Here is a 21,542-nt window from a genome sequence, read left to right on the forward strand (position 1 = left end):
AGCAAATTCACTATAGTAGTTCCAACATTCACCAATAGCCGGGCAAAAAGTCATAATCATGTATTAGTATTGGTTTATTATTGTCACTTGTACCGAGGTACAGTGAAAAACTTGTCTTGCATACTGATCGTACAGGTCAATTCATTACACAGTGCAGTTACATTGAGTTAGTACAGAGTGCATTGAGGTAGTACAGGTAAAAACAATAACAGTACAGAGTAAAGTGTCACAGCTACAGAGAAAGTGCAGTGCAATAGGGTGAAAGGTCACAACAACGTAGATCATGAGGTCAGAGTCCATCTCATTATATAAGGGAACCGTTTAATAGTCTTATCACAGTAGGATAGAAGCTGTCCTTAAGTCTGGTGGTACTTGCCCTCAGGATCTTGTATCTTCTACTTGATAGAAGAGGCGAGAAGAGAGAATGTCCCGGGTGGGTGGGGTCTTTGATTATGCTGGCTGCTTCACCAAGACAGCGAGAGGTAGAACTATTATAGTAAAGGTAATGAGTAGATCTGTAGAGAGCAGCTTGCAATGTGTCGCCACGCTCTGCCTATTGCAAGATGTGATGCACTGTGGCTAGCCATATTTGCTTTGGATTGAAAAACATAGTTGAACAGATGACAACAATAGACCTAAGTGAATGATCTCTCTGCAGTCTCTTTCATGACAATTTTCTGCTGTTTTTGTGACTCCTCCACAGAAGTTAACAATAGGCAATTTTGAGGAGTTCTCCCCCATGAAACTCGGATAGTTTGTCAGGAATTCCTGGCACTGAGATTGCTAAGGGCACAGCAATAATGTATGAATCATTGTTCAGTTGTGCTTTTTTTTTGAATTGCCAGATCATCTGGGCGTCTGCCAGTTTATCTGAAGCTTCTCATTAGCCGTTCTGAATTTTGGGTAGTGGTATGAATGTCAACAGGGTGCACATTGCTCCAGTACATATACCACTATTAAGCATGCAAGGGGGATATTGCCACCTACAGCAGAAGTTCCCAAACTTTATCTCATCCAGATTTACCGGCTGCTCATGTACCCTCATCAGCATTCCAGTTTTATTATCTGTTTGACCTGCTCTCTTTTATCATTTAACCAACCCTCCAGATCACGTGTGTCCTCCTGAGATGTGCTTGAGAGCCTTCACCTTCATCTGTCCAACCCCAGTGTCAAACACCTAATCCCCTCCATTCAGTTCTCCAGGCCCCTCCAGATTAGCTGCTGAAACAGCCACCCCAACCCCCTGGCTGATCCCACCCCCCAAGTCATCCATGCAGCCCCCTCACCATCAGCATGACTTTTCCTGATTATTTGTCCATCCCCGCCCGACCTCCCTGGTCATGTGCTGGTTCTGCTCCCAAACATCTACTCATCTCCGTCCCACTTCCATCCCACGGATCATCACAAGATCAAAAGACAAAGGAGCAGAAGTAGGCCATTCAGCCCATCCAGTCTGCTCCGCCACTTCACCATGAGCTAAACTATTCTCCCATCTAGCCCCAATTCCCAGCCTTTTCCCCATATCCTTTGATACCCTGACTAATTAGATACTTATCAATCTCCGCCTTAAACACCCCCAATGATCAGGCCTCCACAGCTGTATGTGGCAACGAATTCCATAAATCCACAACCCTCTGGCTAAAGAAATTTCTCCTCATCTGTTCTAAGTGGGTACCCTCTAATTCTAAGACTGTGCCCTCTTGTCCTGGACTCACCCACCAAGGGAAACAGCTTAGCCACATCTACTCATTTACACAAACCCCTCCTTGATTATTTACCCAGCATGCTCCAGCCTCAATCATCCAGCCAATTCTCTATCCAACAGTAAATATTTTACCTTATCAATAATAAAGTTAACAATTTGATAAATAATGTAGTATATTTGCATCTTTTTAGTGCAAAGTGAAAATGAAAATGCTGTACCTCTTGGCTGCAAGACTCAGTCCACTGAACCACAAATGCACGAAGGTAAAATGAGATGGTTCAATTGTGAATCCACTGAGAGATTGCATGATCTGTTTTACAAAGTTTTCACTTTTCTAAAGCAGAGCTAAAAGTTACCTAACGCAGTACTTTCTCTGTGTATAAATTCTTGAGGGGCATAGATAGGGTGAATGCACTCAGTCATTTTCTCAGAATTGGGGAATCAAGAACTAGAGGGCACAGGTTTAAGGTGAGGGGGAAAGGTTTAATAGCAATTTGAAGGGCAAATTTTTTAACACAAAGGGTGGTATCAATATGGAACGAGCTGCCAGAGGAAGTGGTTGAGGCCGGTACAATAACAACTTTTAAAAGACAGTTGGACAGGTACATGGATAGGAAAAGTTGAGAAGCTTATGGGCCAAATGCTGGCAAATGGGACTAGCTTGGATGGGGCATCTTGGTCGGCATGGACCAGTTGGGCCAAAGGGCCTGTTTCTATTTTGTATAACTCTATGACTTGTCTACCTGACCAGTCCTCAGACTAAGATGGACAGTAATAGAATTCAAAGTCAGAATGATAAAATTAAACTTTTCTGTTAACACTTAAATGCACAAAGTTATTTATTAAAATAATTTCAATTCTATTATTAGGCATGAATTCTTAACTCCCAGTTTTCATAATACAGAATTAATAATGAATACAACAATTTTTGTAATCAGGTTGGTTCAGGTGGGAAATAGAAATATATTTTTCCTTTTATTCCTTCCATAACCTTTCCTTTTGGTTTTCTGTTGCCCAAACATAACACCTCCAGAAATCGCTTTCAATCAAGGACAAGATCTTTGCCATCCACGGCTTCTTTACAAAGGGTTATCATAACAACATGGAACATACCGTACCGTTAACTAATCCTTCTCACCTGGTTATACTTTATGGCACCTTCTTCATCTAAACTGCCAGATAGGTTGTCCTTTCAACACCTTGCCTTGTTTCTTCTTTCTCCTCAAATCTTCATTTGATGGACTCATAGACATCACGCTGTTTCTTACTTAGCTGTTCTGATTCCTCCCAGTTGCTCAGCAATAAGAAACCTTACATTCTTGGTGATTTCAGCTACCATCTTATCTCCTCTGAACTTTCTGCCCACCCCCCCACTTCCCCTTAAACATCATCCTCCATAGAAAAGCTCGTGAGAGGGAAAAGTTTGACAAATGTATTAGAGTTTTCTGAGGACAGTAAGAAGAGTGGATAAAGCAGATCTAGTGATGTGGTATGTTTAAAAGATATTTGATAAATCATAATTTAAAAGGTGGTTATGTTGATACTCAAGATAAGGGCTTCTGGGGTATCAACATGGATAGAAAATGAACTAGTAAATGAACTAGTAAAAACTAGTTTTAGTAAATGAACAGAAAAGATCAAAACAATAAAGTAACTTTCATTTTGGCAGCCTGTAACCTGTGGGATACCTCGAGAAACAGTGCTTGGGCCTCAGCTCTGCACAACCAGTGTAAATAACTTTATTGAAGAAACTGATTTTCGATGGTACAAGCTTGTCGATGGTACAAAGCAAGCAGGGAGAATAGATTGTGAGGAGGAAAAGAGAAATTACAAAGGGGTATTCACTGGCCAAATAAGTTGGTGGGAAGATGTTGGATGGAGCACAATCTAATGTGGGAATAGAATGACAAGAAATAATAGTCTGTTTTTCTCCAATGTGAAGCAATGCAAATTGTTTTCCTGCTACAGTGGGACGTGTTGGTGACCATTTCTGTGTCATTTCACATCAGTGTGGAAATTCAAACAAGCATTTCCAAGTCCCAGTCATGCTTGCCTTCCTGACGTAATTTCCACGTCAGGAGTGCTTGGAATGAGGTTAATTCCTATGTAGTGCTCCCTTAGGGAGCAAACATAAGAACCGGGACCAGGAATAGGCTGTCAGGCCTTCCTGAATCCTCCACTGTTCCGTAAGATCATGACCGATCCAGTTTTGGCCTCAACACCACTTTCCCACATTTTCCCCATACCCCTCGATTCCCTTGTAGTTTAAATGTCTGTTCATCTCCACCTTGAATAGCTCTGATGAATTCACCTCCACAGTTCTCTGGGATAGAGAATGCCAAAGATTCCTGACTCTCTGAGAGAAGAAACTCTTCTTTGTCTCAGTCTGAAATGGGTGACCTAGTTCCAGATACCGTCAACAGGGGAAACATCCTCTCAGCAACTGGCTGTCAATCCCTCTCAGAACCAGAATATTTCATTAAGATCACTTCTCTTTGTTCCACACTTCAACGAGCACAGGCCCAACCTGCTCAATCTTCATCATACATCGACTGCATTATCCTAGGAATCAACTCAGTGAACCTTTACAGCACTGTCTTCAAAGCAAATATGGACACCAACACTGTATGTAATTCTACTTGTGCAGTCTCACCAGCACGCTGTTAACATAGAGCATAGAACAGTACAGCACAGGAACAGGCCTTTCAGCCCCCCACAGTGTTGTGCCAAACTAATTAAACTAGTAGTTAAAAACCTAATCCCTTCAACCTACATGTCCATATCCCTCCTTTCTCTACATATTCATGTGCCTGTCCAAGAGCCCCTTAAATGCCTCTATCATATCTGCTTCCACCACCACCACCCTGGGCAGCGTATTCCAGACACCCACTGCTCTCTGTGTTTAAAAAAAAATTGCCCCGCACATCTCCTTTGAACTTTCCCCCCTCATCTTAAATGCATACCCTCTAGTATTAGACATTTCAACCCTGGAAAAAAGATACCAGCTGTCTACTCTATCTATGCCTCTCATAATTTTATAAACTTCTATCAGATCTCCCCTCAGCCTCCACCACTCCAGAGAATACAACCCTAGTTTGTCCAACCTCTCCTCATAGCACATACCCTCTAATCCAGGCAGCATCCTGGTGAACCTCTTCTGCACCCTCTCCAAAGCCTCCACATCCTTCCTGTAATGGGGCAACCAGAATTGAATAAAATACTCCAGATGTAGCCTAACCAGAGTTTTATAAAGCTGCAACTTAACTTCCTGACTCTTGAACTCAATGCCTTGACTAACAAAAGCAAGCATTCCATACACCACCTTTACCACCCTATCGACTTGTGCGGCCACTTTCAGAGAGGTGTGGACCTGGACCTCAAGATCCCTCTGTACATCAACGGTCCTGTTAAGGGTCCTGCCATTAACGGTGTACTTTCCCTTTGCATTTGATCTCCTCAAAGAGCAACACCTCACACTTTAAACTCCATCTGCCATTTCTCCACCCATATCTGCAATTGATCTATATCCCACTGTACCCTTTGGCAATCTTCTACACAATCCACACTGCCATCAACCTGCAAATTTCCTAACCCACCCATCCAAGTTTTCATCCTGACCAATTACTTACATCATAAACAGAAGAGGTCCCAGTACGGATCCCTGCAGCACACCAGAGTAAGACCCATCAACTGCTACCCTCTTGTCTTCTATGAGCTGGCCAATTCTGAATCTAAACGGCCAAGTTAAGTTGAATCAAAATAGCCCTATTGTTATCCATCCACTTTGTAAAATTGGCCAACGCTCCATTAGTCTTCTTAATGACTTGCTGTACCTGCATGTTATTCTGTTATGGGTCATGTGCTGGGACCCCCCAGAACCTTAGAATTGCAACGTTCCATTTAAGTAACAAACCGTTTTCTCATCCTTCCTTTCAAAGAGGATAACCTCACATTTTTCTCACATTCTACTCCATCTGCCAACTCCCTGTCCACTCACTTGCAGACTATTTGTGTCCTTCCCACAACCTGCTCACCCACCAGTGTAGACAAGCACTTAAATAGGAAAGACGTAGAAGGATACAGTCCTAATGTGGACAAATGAGGTTAGTATAGGTGGGCAAAAAGATTGGCGTGGGCATGGTGGGCTGTTGAGCCCATTTCTGTGCTGTATAACACTATTAATCTGTGACAATTTTTGTATCATCGGCCTGGGATGATTACGAGGCCAGAATTGCAGAATTTTCAGTAAGATATAACACTGGATATTTTAGACATGGGACAGGGCAAGACCGTGGTAGGTTTAACAACAAAAGACATGAATTTTCAAATCACGGCATTGTTCAACATGGAGGCAATGCAGGCCGTCAAGCACAAGGTGATTCTTGAAGGGGACCTGATTTCAGTAGACAGGCAGTAGAGCTCTGAGTAATATCAAGTCTTCAGGGCAGTAAATGAGGAAAACCATCCAGTGGTACTTTGGAATAGGAAGTTCAAAGATATGAAAGGCAAGGATGAAGGTTAACAGAGCAGATGAGCTGAAGTGGGGTAGGATAGAGCAATTTCATGAAGGTTCAAGTAGTATGTTTCACTGATGATACAACCATGTAGCCATAGCTCCAAGTCACCAAGATTGCAAAGTGTCTGTTTCAATTACAGACAGTAGCCAGGGAGACAGATGAAGTCTGAGGCTTGAGTACTTCTGAGAAGAATGGCTTCAAACTTCCCAGACATTAAATGGTGGAAATTTCTGTGGTGGATGGTTGCAAGAAACTGATGAGAACAAGCAGTGTGATGAGATACAGTGGATTCAGGGGGCGGAGTGGCCTCTTCTGTGTTGTTCTAAAGTTTTATGATGCAGGAGGAGGACTTCAGGACACCAGTTGTAGTAGAGAAAGGAAGCCTGGGGTTATGTTTGCATTCAGGAGTATCCTGGAAAAGTGACTCTGTAGTATGAAAGGCCAGGGGTCAGATGACAGTGACAACACTACTGACCCCCATGGTCGGATGATAGCATTGCCTATCAGGTCGGAAGCTATACCACTGTCAATCAGGGGTCCAGCTCCGCCCCATTAGGTAAACACCTTTGTCTTGCTGGACCACTCGGACTGGTCTGTGCGAGCACCTTTGTTCCCGGCCACATCTACTATTGGCCTGTTTAAAACACCTTTGTCCTTGCTGGGCCACCCAGCCCCCCAGCAGCATAAAAGTGCTGCATGTTTGGTTTCTCTTCCTCTTTTTCTGTGTCCGAGGATGTTGAGGTAAGCTGTGCACTACTTCAGGGCAGTCAGTTAAGGACACCCGAGACCAAAGAGCCAATGTTTGTCCAGAATCAGGGTGTCCAAACATTGCATAGTTTATTCCTTGATCATTTGTACCCAGTTATTGAGTGAGTGTGTGTGTGTGTGTGTGTGTGTGTGTGTGTGTGTGAACCTCACCCTCTGTCGCGATTTCCCTCCACATTCATGATCTCCTGCTTGAGAGTGTGTGAGTATGCATCTGTTCCCATTCATTCTGTCCTGCGTTTGTCTTCGTTAATAAACCATTTTTAAATTACAAAGGCTGTGTGTCCAGACCTTTATCTTTAAGATACCAAAAGAACCTTTCTCACAACAGACTCTTTAGCAAATAAGAGCAAGATCTGTTGGATTTCATGTGGCTCAGCCAAATGTGGGAATGACTGGTATGTATTCAAGTCTGTGTGCTGTCGACCTTTGGGAACCAAGATGTGGGTCTGTGCCAGGTGGAGTAGTCAGGGTGAGAAGTCGTAACGTTTTGAATGGGGATAAGGACATTGTTTTGTATCAAAGGGTTGATAGTTAAAAGTAAAGGAGATATTTTAAATGTGTGTTTTTAAAATGAGTCCTAAAATATTTTTCTTTCAACTGGTTACAGATTTCTGGAAGTATGCCATGAATAGTGCCAGAGAAGGAGTTCATACACCAGTTTTGAACACTGGGATTTTGCAACGTCTGGAACGAATGCATCTATTTTTAATCCATCACCTACCAGCATATAATACTTACTGCTGCGTCGAGAGTATTCCTAATATTCTGTATGAACTCTTTGACAGGAGTTTTAGATCCCCAGAGTTCCAACCTGAGGTGACGTTTACACTTACAATATTTTCCAAGTTTTATCCTGTCTTCCCAAACTGAGGTACTTGATTATCATACGTGGGCAGTATCATTTTTCACTACACAATCAAAAAAAAATAGTAGCAGCTCATTAGCCCTTACTGTTATGTAATTTAGTAAAGCTTAGGGATTTTATTATAACTTCTTTTTCTGTACAGCCACGCTTAAAGATGTTGGACAGCACAAGTTAAGAAAATTAATGCAGCCCATTGAATTAGTTCCTCCACTAGCATGTAATCTAGTTGATGATGTACACTCAGCTGCTGAGATATGGTGATGCAAAAACACTGCCTGGTGAGCTTAGTTTTGAGAAGCCCAGAAGGTGGGCAGTAGCCATGACAGAGAAACAGTTCTGATGAAAAGTCACCATTATGAAACTTGGACTTTTTTTCCACAGAATCCAACTAGCCCGTTGAGGATTTCCAGCATCTGCTTTCACTTTAGATTTCTAGCATCTGCAGAATTTTGCTTTTGGAATATCAATTTTGTTATTGAAATTGTCTGATATAATCTGTCATGGAAACACTCAGCAGGTCAGGCAACCTTTGTGGAGAGAGCTAACATTTCAGGTTGATGACTTTTTGTCAGAAATTGGAAAATGTAGAAAACAGGCATGTCTCAAGCTGCAGAGAAGGAGAGGGCTGGAGAGAGCAGAGGGAATGTCTGTGATGGGATGGGGGACCAAGAGAGATTGGATGATCCGGATTGGTGTCAATTTCCCTGAAGGAGGTGTAAATAGGAGGAGAGAGAAACAACAAAAAACATGCCAGAACTGTGAGACGCAGAACACAGCAGCTGCTAGAAATCTAAAATAAAGGGAAATTAAGGCAAGGCCCAGCAGGTCAGGCAGCATCAGTGGAGAAATTTACCTCAGAACTGGCCAGGGACTGAAAAATATTAAACTAGCTGCAGGAACTGGAAATTTGTAGTAGAAGCAGAACACTGAACAAACAGAGCATTCCAGGCAGCATCTGAAGAGAAAGGAAGGGAACTTACAGCCCATCTTCGCAGATTAATGCGACAGGAAGCTCTGGGACGCCTTTGCAGGAGATGTTCTGCAAAGCAGTTGCCCAGTCTGCACTTTAAACCTCCATCCCAATCTTACTTTGACCTCTCTGCCTATGGTCTCCCACACTGGGCCATGCCAGACACAGTGTAAGCTTGAGGAACAGCACTTCAACTTTAGTCTTGGCATGTTGAGGCTCTCGGGGCTTGACATTGAATTCAACAATGTCAGATAACCAGCCTTTCCGATTAGTGTCAGAATGGGGAATTGGGATGAGGGCCTATAGTGGCATTTTGGGTCAAAGGGTCATACAATACGGAAACAGGCCCTTCGGCCCAACTCGTCCATGCTGACCAAGGTGCCCATCTTAAGCTAGTCCCATTTGCCTGCATTTGACCCCATATTCCTCTAAGTCTTCCCTATCCAATGACTTTCATTGCTGGTGTGGGTGGGGAATCAGGAACATTGGCTCTGTTTCTTTTGCTGCAGACGCTGCCTGATTTGCTGGGCTTTCCCACAATTCTGCGGCGTTCACTGCCGTGTTCTGCATCTCACAGTTTCAGCATGTTTTTCCTGTTGTTTCTTTCTTCTCTGTTGGCTCTCCGTTTACCTCTCCTTCGGGCAGATTACTAGATAAGCGTATGGAGGAATTTAAAATAGGGGGATATGTGGGAGGAAGGGGTTAGATAGTCTTAGGCGAGCTTTAAAGGTTAGCATAACATTGTGGGCCGAAGGGCCTGTATTGTGCTGTACTGTTCTATGATTCTATGAACCGAAATTCATGAAAGGCACTAAATAAATGCAAAATTTATTATTCTGATCTTTTCCTTCGGCCAGTTTCTCCCAAAACCTGTTGTCACGCTTGTGTCACCTCCAGACCTGCCTAGTCCAATTTGTCCATCCTCAACTTTCTATAGATTGCAGGCCATTTGCAACTGTGCTGCTCGCATCCTGACCTTCAACAAATCCTACTCAACCATCACCCTTGTGCTCTCTTGTCCGCATATGCCCACATTCTCATATTGCTTCCAGTTTAAAATTCTGATCCTGTTCAAATTCCTCCTTGTTCTTGTCCTTCTCTAGCTTCAAGAAGCACTTCAGGATGGGGATATAAAGATGGTTAAGGAGCAATGAACTCAGATTTTACAGAGCGTTATGCAGTTCATTATGTTACCAGGCTGGCATGGACTAGATGGGCTGAAGGGCCTGTTTCTGTGCTGTAGTGCTCTGTTACTTAACTAGACACCAGTCTGGATCTTCCATTTTGTGTTGGTCTCCACCCTACCACTTCTCCACAATTTAAAACAGACCTGTTTTCTGAATGTTCTCAGTTCTGCTGAAAGGTCATTGACCTGAAACATTTAACTGTTCCTTTCCTCCTGGACGCTGCCTGACCTGCTGAGTATTTCCAGCATTTTCTGTTTTTATTTAAGATTTGCAGTTGCTTTTATTTTTTGCTGTTACTAATTAGGACTTTGCCCACACGCTGCTTTATTCCTCTTTTGCCCCAAATTCCTCCTCCTTTGGATTTCAACTTCATTTTCCCTGAAATTCTTATTTCTCACTGAGGTAGAGTATTGTAGCTGTCAGGGGCCCTAGCCTGGATACTAACACTGTCTTCAACTGCTGCGAAACACAGGAAATCTCTTCCTGTTTTTCTCTGATGCCCAAGTGAAATCCTACTACTGGTCACTGGGCAGTAATCAAGGTGGGAACTACTATTTTCCTCCTGGGTACTGAGGCAATATAGTGTCTTTCTACACTCTGCCACAGCAATGAGCAGACTCGGTATAGACCAGAGATCAAATCTGGGAATGTTCCTGCCTTGTACATTTATTGGCAACAGCTGGCTTCATTAGTTTCCTTCTCACTACGGATTGTACACCTTTTCCCTTCCCCAATCACCCAGACCAGTAATTAAAAATTATTTAGGAAGCTGATAACTGGTACTGCCAAAGTACACAAGCAGGCAAGAAATTAGGAGCAGGTCATTCGGCTCCTCAAACCTGCCCCACCATCAACGACATCATTGCTGATCTATGCTGGTCTTGTCTCCTCTTCTGTGCCAGTTTCCCTGAGCCTCAGTTCCTCGATCCTTCAAATATTTATCTTTCTCCACCTTAAATATACCAAATGATCCAGCCTCACCACTCTCGGGGACGGGGAGTCTGGAGATTGGCCCCTTATAGAATCATAGAAATGTACAGCACAGAAACAGGCCCTTTCAGTCCATCTCCTTCATGCCAGCATATGCTAATTCCACTTTCCACATTGGATTCTGACTATCCATCCTATTTATGTCCCTTATAATTTTATAAACCTCTGTAAGGTCACCTCTCAGCCTCCTACTTTCCAGTGAGAATAAACCCACCCTATCCAATCTCTCCTTATAACTACAGCCCTGCATTCCAGGCAACATCCTGGTGAATCTCTTCTGCACCCTCTCTATTGATATCCCATTGCGTCCCAGCATTTTGTCCACCATTACCCCTGTGATATTTCTCATACCTTGTTCCTTGTGATTGGCATTTTTTTTACAAGTTCCTCCATGCTATTTGAAATTAGCTGGTCAGTTATCCTAGGGATACCTGCAGTGTCCTCCATAGTGAAGACTGATTTACCATATCTGCCATTTTTTTGTTTCGTGCTGTTAATTCACCACCCTTGTTCTCATTACTCACTTTAGCCACCTTTTCCCTATTTATATTTCCGTAGAAACTCTTACTATTTGTTTTGATAGTACATGCAAGTTTTTTCTCAAATCAATTTTCTCCCTTCTGGATTCTAAAACCTTCCCACCAGCCCTTGCATGCCCTACTTTTTAATTTAACGTTATCCTTGATCTTTGTTTACCGCAGATTGCCCCTCTTTCTCATGGAATCCCTCTTTCTAATTGGGATAAATTTCTGCTGAGCGTTATGGACAAGCTGTTTGAGCATCTGCCACTGTTCATCTGCTGACCTGGGTCTTGGCTTATTTTCCCAGTCCACCTTAGACAACTCCACCTTCATACCATCTTCAGGGCCCTTATTTAAGATGTAGAAAGTGGTTTTTGTCCTGTGGTGTTAAACCTCAAACAATATCAGGGATTCTACCTCCAAGGGGTTCCCCAACCACAAGATCTCTTATTAATCCTTCCTCATTAATGATGACCAAGTCTAAAATAGCCTGTTTAAAATCTCCCACGATGATTTCAGTTCCCTTTGAAGATGCCCTTGATTTTTCCCGTGTATCTTCTGTTCTATTGAAAGGTAACAATAGCTAGCCTTTTCTGGCTCTTATGTGACCAGAGCTTGAAATTTCTTCAGAGTTCCTTCCACTCCGGTAAGGTAAGATATCTTTATCAGTCACATGTACATTGAAACACACAGTGAAATGCAACTTTTTGCGTAGAGTGTTCTGGGGGCAGCCCGCAAGTGTCGCCACGCTTCCGGCGCCAACATACCATGCCCACAACTTCCTAACCTTTACGTCTTTGGAATGTGGGAGGAAACCCGAGCACCCGGAGTAAACCCACGCAGACACGGGGAGAACGTACAAACTCCTAACAGACAGCGGCCGGAATTGGACCCGGGTTGCTGGCGCTGTAAAGCGTTAGGCTAACCGCTACACTATTGCAAGCAGTCCAGTGAAAACAGTTTATCCTGCAAAAATGAGAACAAATATGCAGAATAGAAACTAGAAAAGGAAGTTGGATGGTCAGCAGTTTGGAACTGCAAGAGGTCCAAGGAAATTCCTGCCGATATTCTCCTTTTCATAGCTCACATTAATTTATTTTATTAACTTTAGATCATCAGTCTTGTGATTCTTAACTTCAATAGTCTAAGGAGCCTATAGTTTTCAAAACTAAATTCCAGTTTTCTCAAAGGTTGCATTAACCATTCTAAGCAATTACATAGAAGGTGGACCAGTACAGTGCAGGAACAGGCCCTTCAGCCCAACATCTCTGTGCCGACCAATTAATACCATGTTTGATATTACCATTTTGCTTTATTCCTGTTGCCAAAATCTACATGAGCAGAGAAGCTGAATTTTATTTCTTTATTCGTTCATGGAGTGGCAACTCTAGTATTTTGTAATTTTGTGTATTTCAGATTTACACAAGTGTCTTTGGAGAATATACGTTAACGACACCAGAGACCAGTTACATCGGTAAAATCACGCCTCAGATGAGTATGGCAGTACAGTCTACAGACAAAGAGTTTTGTGTCCAATGGTTCCTGCCGCCTTTGGGAATTTCTTCTACAAGTTGTGAAACTCAGAAGGTATTAACTTTGTGCAAAACAACATAGAAGTGGCCAACCAGATGACGCAATTCATGTTTATGGCCCTATAATTCTTCACAGTGAGTTTTGTTTGTCAGGGGTCTGGACAGCTGCTTGCACATTTTTGTTGGTCAAATCATTTGCATACCCAGTGCAGAGGAATTTTGATGTTATTTCACATATAACAGGAGTATTGTGCAGGGGCGATGGAAACTAGAGTGCAGCATGGAAATAGCCAATTCTGGGCAATAGAGTCATGGTCATACAGCACTGAAACAGTCCTTCCAGCCCATCACAGCTGAAGAATTTGGTTTACTCTCGGATAGCTTAACTGAATGGTGCATGAGTGCCTTTGTGTCACTTTTCAAGAATGGTCCGCGGAGGAGCAGTGGGAAAGGAAGCCAGCAAAGGGACAAGGGCACACAGAGACAGCACCTACAATGGAGTCAAGCAAAATAGAGGTAAAGTGTTGACTGTGCAGAGGAAGAATCCCTCAAAACACATCTCTAGTGCCACGTGGAAGAAGAAATTTGCAGGAAGTACTGACTCTCATTCCAGAGAAAATCAAATTCTTGGATGAATAACGTGAAGAGCAAAAAAAGGAAAGGTATAAGTGAGGTGGATGGCAGGACTGAAAGGTCTGGTTAGAGTAGACGTGGAGGGGATGTCTCCATTAGTAGGAGAGCCTAGGATCTGAGGGCACAGCCTCAGAATAAAGGGACGTCCCCTTAAAACTGAGATGAGGAGGAAATTCTTCTGCCAGATGGTGGTGAATCTGTGGAATTCATTGCCACAGAGGCCTGTGGAGGCCAAGTCATTGGTATTGGTATTGGTTTATTATTGTCACTTGTACCAAGGTACAGTGAAAAGCTTGTCTTACAAACAGATCATACAGGTCAATTCATTACACAGTGCAGTTACATTGAGTTAGTACAGAGTGCATTGATGTAGTACAGGTAAAAACAATACCAGTACAGAGTAAAGTGTCACAGCTACAGAGAAATTGCAGTGCAATAAGGTGCAAGGTCACAACAAGGTAGATCGTGAGGTCAGAGTCCATCTCATTGTATAAAGGAACCGTTCAATAGTTATATTTAAGGCAGAGATTGATAGGTTCTTGATTGGTAAGGGGGTAAATGTTACAGGGAGAAGGGGGTTGATAAACAATCAGCCATGATTGAATGGTGGAGCAGACTCCGGGCTGAATGGCCTAATTCTCTTCCTATATCTTATGGTCTTCCCACTAATACCATGAACATGTGCAGACTAGGGAACTCCTTCGCAAAGAGCAATGGAGAATCTGTTACCAGAGACTTTGGACACAGTCATTTCTTCCAAAAGATGTATTCCATCCAATGCACTGCGGGAAAAGTGGTTTGGAAGTTATAAAGTGGTAATTTATTATAACAGCTATTTAAGTGGAGTATTTTGCATTCTCACAAAGGATGGTAAAAGTTGACAGCAAGCTTTGTCTGTTCGTCCTCAGGTTCTGGGGATTGCTGTCAAGGCCAGCAATGACTGCCCATCCCTAATTACCCTCAAGAAGGTGAGGTGAGCTGCCCTATAGAGTTATAGAGAGACACAGCGTGAAAACAGGCCCTTTCGTCCCCCTGAGGCTATGTTGACCATCAAGCCCAGTCTTACACCAATCCTACCCTAACCCATTTTATTCCTCCTCCTCAAACTGCTGCAATCGTTCTGGTGAAGGTTGGCTGGCAGTGCAGTGCTGTTGGGGAGGGACTTCCACGATTTAAGCCCAGTGATGATGAAGGACTGGAAGAATTGTCTGCAACTCAGATGAAAACCTACAGGCGGTAGTGTCCCCCTGCACCTGATGCCCTTGTCTGTAGTGGTAAGGTAGCAGATTTAGCACCAATAGCCTGGGTGAGTAACTGCGGTGCATTTTGTAGATGGTCCACACTTCAACCACTGTGCACCAATTAATGTGATTGATGTCTGACGTGATACCATCTGCTTCTTGTGTGAAAGGATTAGAGGGGGTGGATTTTACAGTGTATCCTGGAGAGCTTTTTGTAGCAATATGCAGATAGACCAATGGAAGGGACGGAACAGGAACTAATCCTAGGGAATGTAGCCGTGCACGTGCTGGAAGTGTTGGTGGAAGGCTCTTTCAGAGATAGTGACCATAAATCTGTAAGTTTTCAGCTTGCTTTGGAGATGGACAAGGATGGACTAGAAACAAGGGTTCTGAATTGGGAGAAATCTGATTTCAATATCACAGGACAGAAGCTGGCAAGTGTGGACTGGGAGCAGCTGCTTGCGGGTAAATCTACATTTGACAAGTGGGAGTCATCCAAAGAGACCATAGTGAGGAGTCGGGGTCAATTTGTTCCTGTAATGGAGAAGAGCAAGGCCAGCACATCCAAGGAACCCAGAGCGTCAAGGGATAATGAGGGTTGCATAAAGAACAAAATGGTAGCATATGTCAGATTATAGACAACTGAAAACAGGAGAGGCCCTTCAGCAAGATAGAAAGTATAAAGAGGTACGTACAACAGAAATTAGAAGGGCAGAGAGGGAGCATGAAATATCACTGGTGGGCAAGATTAAGGAAAACCTCAAAACATTTTATATTGTGCGCAAGATACGATAAGATATCTTTATTAGTCACACGTACATCGAAACACACAGTGAAATACATCTTTTGCGTGGAGTGTTCTGGGGGGCAGCCCGCAAGTGTCGCCACGCTTCCGGTGCCAACATTAGCACGCCCACAACTTCCTAACCCGTACATCTTTGGAACGTGGGAGCAAACCGGAGCACCCGGAGGAAACCCACGCAGAGACAGGGAGAACGTACAAACTCCTTACAGACAACAGCCGGGAACTAAACAGGGAAAAGGGTAGGGGTCAATAGTGGCCAGTCTGAGCGTGCAGTCAGGGGCATAGGTGAGGTCTTAAATGAATGCTTGTCATCTGGATTCACGATGGAGAAGGACATTGGAGTTGGAGAATTCAAGGAGGGGGTGATGGAATTCCAGAATAAATTACCATAGAAAAGGAGGAGATATTAGATGTATCAGCAGGCTGGAAGGTGACTGTATCTCGGGCAACTCTGGAAAGGGAAGAGACAGCTGGGCCCTGGCAAAAATGTTCAAACCTTTCCTGACCACATTAGAGGTGACAGATGATTGGAGGACAGCATACAGTATGTGTTGTCTTTACTGTATTTAAGATATGCAACAGTAATAAGGTAGGTAATTCATCGAGCCAAAGTGTTAAGTTGAAATCTTATCGTCAGGCATTATGATGATCTAAATTAAAAGAATATCCCTTTCAGAGTGTATGGATAAAACCCTCAAAGTGCTCCAGCAGCCTGAATGGCACGTTGTTACTAAATGGTCATACAGTGTTATATACGGCCATGGATCTTAAGAGAAATTATCAAAGCTTGGCCGAGTGGAGGACACAGCTTGGGGAATAGAGATTTGCAGAGGGAACAAAATAGGGTAAAAAAGGGTGACTACTATTACATTGTAAATGCCATTTATGAATGTGGGAAACAAAAAAAGCTTAACTTAAAATTATGTGTTTTGTTTGCTCCAAACAGGTCTTATTTTTGTACGCCTACAATGTTAAGCCGATTACACTGATCAGCATCAAGACCAGCAGCTTGACTAATGCTTCCTGTGGTTACAAGTGGGTTTACTTAAAAAGGTATCAAAGATGTATTTTGTGTATACTCTTTATAAACTCCATAAGTGACTTTGTTTCTTGACTGTCACAGCAGAAGGATAATTACCTTAAGAGTTGCAATGTTCAATCAATTTTATTTTGCATGTAATTCTTGGTGTTCTTGCTCCATGCCAATGAAGCTTGTAGTATTTTAAACAATTCTAACAATTTAACAATTTTAAGCAAGTCTCCTTCTTAAACTATTAATTTCACATATTAGTACTTTGCTATTTACACCAGTATGTTGAATTGCAGTAATTGCTGTTCCCTCACTTTCAATACAGAGACACTGATGCTCCCCTTTCATTACCTATTGTAATCTGTGAGATTTCTTCTACGAAAAAGGCATTCAAGATTTCTTTGTTGCTTCAGTGTGTGGTAAATTTACTGACATCACACCTGGATTGATGGACTGATGTTTTAATACCATGTTTATAATTCAGTAAATATAGCAGGGATCATTTGATTAGCTTTTTAAGTTGTGCTTTCCTGGTCATGCACCCCAGGAACTAAAAACCACATAAGGTAAATTAGAACATTTTGCAAGTATGTTAAAAATGAGTAAAAATCTGCCCATAATTATTGCAGGAAAAGCTAATTATACTGCTAAAAAGCATTAGTTTGTAGCAAAACTCTAAGTCACTCAGACTGAAAATGTTATAATTTTTCTGGTCTCTTTTACACATAACTACCTCACAGTCACCTAATAATTGAAACCATGCTCACTCTTTGCCTCAGTAAACGAACTTTTAAAAACTGAACTGAATCTCAAGTACTTTATTATTAGAAGATGATCTATGAGCAGAATTGGAATCAGTACATGAGGAATTCATCTTTTTATAAAACTGCAGTTTTATAAAATGGTCCATTTATAAAATTTACAGTTCTTTGAATGAATTAGCTGAATGTTTTTCATCCTTGTCACATGGTCTAAGATCAAAAAAGTGTCAACCGAGAATTGCCCAGAAATTCATTCAATGCCACCAGTGCTCAATGTGTAACGCAATAAAATTAGCTATTTGAACTCTTCCTCTGAAATTTGGTTCCATTGACATCAATGACACTATATTCCACAATTAGCATAATCCGGAGGTGAATATGTGAGCCGCAACCAACTACATGATCCCAGAATGTTTTGGGTTTCAAAACTGGCCATTAGAAATTTCTCTTGCCTTACTCTGCCTTCATGTTCAATTTGATCAACTTGGAACAATGGAAACATAGGATCAGGAGTGGGTCATTTAGCCCCTACAATCTGTTCCGCCATTCAAAGTGCTCATGGTTGATCTCTGTCTACCTGCCTAATCCTCTTGTGCCTTCATATCTTTACTTCATGAAAACTTTCATTCTCAGCATTAACATTTCCAATTTACCCTGCAGTTCTGTGATATTTGCCAGTACTTGTCTGAACTTTATGCCTGAAAGACAGTTTTGACTTCTAGACTCTTAGAAACTTCAATCACCTTAAAATTCGAAGTTCAGGGGGCACAACCTAAATTGGTGTGTCATCCTCAGAACTTAACCAAGAGTCCCATGCTTCATTCTAATAAACCTATACTCTGCTCTCTCCAAAGCCAATATTTCCTTCCTAAGGTGAGTTGCTGAGAATTACAGTAGTCTAAGAGAGGTCAAACCTGGCCTTTATTAAACTTTTGGATAACTTTTGTCCTCTTGTTGTCCATTTCCCTGGGTAAAAAGCCCAGAGTTCCAGAAGCATTTGATTTTGTTTTGTTTGAATGTTTGCTTTTTTTATTTTTGGCTCTGTTCAGGAAGGATTTTACAGTTCTAAATTTGTGCTCGGTTACGTTGGCTTTTTCTGATTAAGATAAATTGTCAAAAGATGCTTCAACTTTAAGTCTCTATAGAGTGGGACAAAATTGAAATTAGTAATAATTAGTAATAGCCTATATACATTCAAAGTTATATTAACATTGAAATTTACTACAATATACTGAGTCACCATTGTAACGCTACTAATGCATCCAATGAATAAATGCAACTGGTCCAAAGCCCATATGCATGTATTGAAAGCCAAATATAGAATTCTTAAAGCAAAATGGATGAATATATGGCGTGTTTTGATTTTCAGTAGGCTTCCCCACAGTCCTGCACAAATGGTCAACAAGGTCAGAGCGCATGGAATTGGGGGTAATATATTGACATAGGTTGGGAATTTGTTATCAGACAGAAGGAGTGGAAATGAAGTCCTCCTCCTCAGTGTGGCAGACCGTGACTAGTGGAGGACCACAGGGATCGGCACTTGGGTCCCAGATATTCATGATCTACATCTTTTACAAACTCAGCAGATCCTAGAAAATTTGCTGAGTTTGCTGGGACCTGCTGAGTTCCTCCAGCGTTCTGTATGTTGCTGTCTTGGCTACAGCATGTCTAATTTCTGCACTGATGTATTCTGTTTCACAATTTTTACAAGGGTGGATAAATGCCACCCCCACTAGTGTGGTAAGTCCTTTTCTGTTTCTCAATTCTACCCATAAAGTTTCAGCTGCCTGCTAACTCTCATTGGATCATCATCATTCACAAAAATCACCAGTATTTTACCCCATCTTTCATGTCAGCCTTATAGCTTGGAATATTTAGTTCCCAGCCATGCAGACGTGTTTTAGTAATGGCCACTTGACTGCACCAAGATTATTTATTTAAACATGATCAAAAGAATTATGACTTTAGAAGGATTATGTGGAATGTCAGTGATGAATTTGCACAGAAAAAACTGATGGTCTAACAGAAAAGAAGCAAAGGTCAAAAATAGCCCAACTGTGAGGATGGGCCATGTAGGGATGGAGCACCTCATTGGGAGCTATAACATATTTTTGCCTCTCTATACTTCGTTATTGAATTTCTTTCTGTCTGTGGCCCTTGTCAGTTTACGTAAAGCTCTCTCCTCAGTTGTGTGGTTCCCATTCACTCTGTATGATTTGCACAAACTTTTCGTTTCCTTTTCCTTCCTAGCTCTTATTCTGCCTCTCACCTTGAAGTGCTCCTTGAGGCACCAATCTTCTTACAGCCATTGAAATGTCTGGAAAATGGGCAGGTGGTGTGTAACTAACTCCTCCATTACTGTTGTATTCCATTCCTGATTACAGACCCCATCTTCTGCCCCATTCCACTCTCAGCATGGAGCTCGGCATTCTCCCCTCCAACTGGAAAACAAGTAAAACTACAGATGCTGGAATCTGAAACAAAAGCAGAAATGCAGTCAAGTAGCATCTGTGGAAAGCGAAATCAGTTAGTGTTTTGGGTCAGCGATCCTTCCTCAGAACAGAGTGGAAAGTGAAGGGTTTACAGTTTTCAAAGCTGGGCAGATGACTGAGGGGTAAGACAAAAGACCATATGGAAAGAGGTTAAGAAGATCAGAGGAGCACTGACATTTGGGACGTATTTTACAGAAAAGGTGTGAGAAAGGGCCATCAGCACGATAATGGGAAACGATGAGAGAGCAGATTACCCAAAGTTGGAAAATACATTGCTCATTCCAGAAGGTTGCAATGTGGCCAGACAGAAGACGGGATGTTGCTTTTTTAGTTTATGTTGAGCCTCACTTTGGCAGTGGAGGAGGCCATGGACGGACAGGTCGAATGGGTTTGAGAATTAAAGTAGCATGCAACAGGAAGATCAGGTTCGCCCCTGGAGATGGAGCACAGGTGCTCTGCAAGGTGGTCATCCAATCTGTGTTTGGTTTCTCCAATTTAGAGGAGGCCACATTGTGAATACCAGCTTGGAGAAAGCGTGCAAGTGAATCACTGTTTCACCTGGAATGATTGTTTGGAGCCCTAGGTGGTGGGCAGGGAAGAGGCGAATGCACAGGTGTTGCATCTCCTCCAGTTGCATGGGAGGTGCAGTGGGACGGGGACTGGTGGGTCAAAGAGCAGACCAGGGAGTCACCGAGTGAGCAGTCCCTGCAAAATGCAGAAAGGGGAGGGAAGGGAGGATGTGACTGGTGGTGGGATCTTGTTGGAGCTGGCGGAAATTGCACAGGATATGTTGAATGCGAAGCCAGATAAGGTGGACAGTGAGTACCAGGAAAACTCTATCATTGTTCTGTCCCAAGGGACAGAGGGAGCAGAGTAGATGTGTGAGAGATAGAGGAAATGTGGCTGACAGCTCCTTCCACTCTGTCAGAAGGGCAGCCACGGTTCAGAAAGGAGGAGGACATTTCAGATGGAGCACACAAAAGTGATGACATTTGAGCCGTGTATGACACAGGAGGTGGAAATTTCATCACTTTTGCTACCAATTTCTACCCTGCTCTCATATTTACGTGGTCCATCTCTGACACGTCCCTTCTGTCTCTGGATCTGTGTCTCCGTCTCAGGAGATAGACTATCCACTGATCCACTGACATATCTTATAAGCTCAGCCACCTCCCCACCCCCCCTGCCTGCAGTTCCTCCATTGCTAGTGAGGCTCAATGTAAACTAGAAGGACAACATCTGATTTTTCACCTGGGCACTTTGCAACCTTCAGGAATGAACATTGAATTTTCCGGCTTCAGGTGAACCGCTCTCTCACGGTTTCCCTTTGTCATGCTGATGTCACTTTCTCACACCTTTTCTTCAAATTACCTTACGAACCATCACTACTCGTGCTGCTTCTCACTTGATCTGTCTTACCTGCTCTCCATGTGGTCTTTTGTCTTGCAACGCGATCATCCTCCCAGCTCTGCTTTGTAAAATGTAACCCCTCCACTCTCCCCGCAGACTTGAGGAAGGGTTGCTG

The 21,542-nt window shown here is 42.7% G+C and overlaps 1 protein-coding gene across 1 annotated transcript in view; it reads left to right on the forward strand.

Moving 5' to 3' along the window:
* LOC127580590 (cilia- and flagella-associated protein 54-like) overlaps positions 1-21,542 on the forward strand; it is a 102,915-nt gene that overhangs the window by 71,956 nt on the left and 9,417 nt on the right. Inside the window, exons 20-23 of the mRNA XM_052034177.1 lie at positions 1,897-1,968; positions 7,598-7,806; positions 12,940-13,110; positions 16,681-16,787. Of these exons, the coding sequence (XP_051890137.1) occupies positions 1,897-1,968; positions 7,598-7,806; positions 12,940-13,110; positions 16,681-16,787 (559 nt within the window). The remainder of the gene's footprint in view (positions 1-1,896; positions 1,969-7,597; positions 7,807-12,939; positions 13,111-16,680; positions 16,788-21,542) is intronic.

The sequence above is a fragment of the Pristis pectinata genome, chromosome 19 (assembly GCF_009764475.1).
Source record: "Pristis pectinata isolate sPriPec2 chromosome 19, sPriPec2.1.pri, whole genome shotgun sequence".
NCBI classification, from domain to species: Eukaryota; Metazoa; Chordata; class Chondrichthyes; order Rhinopristiformes; family Pristidae; genus Pristis; species Pristis pectinata.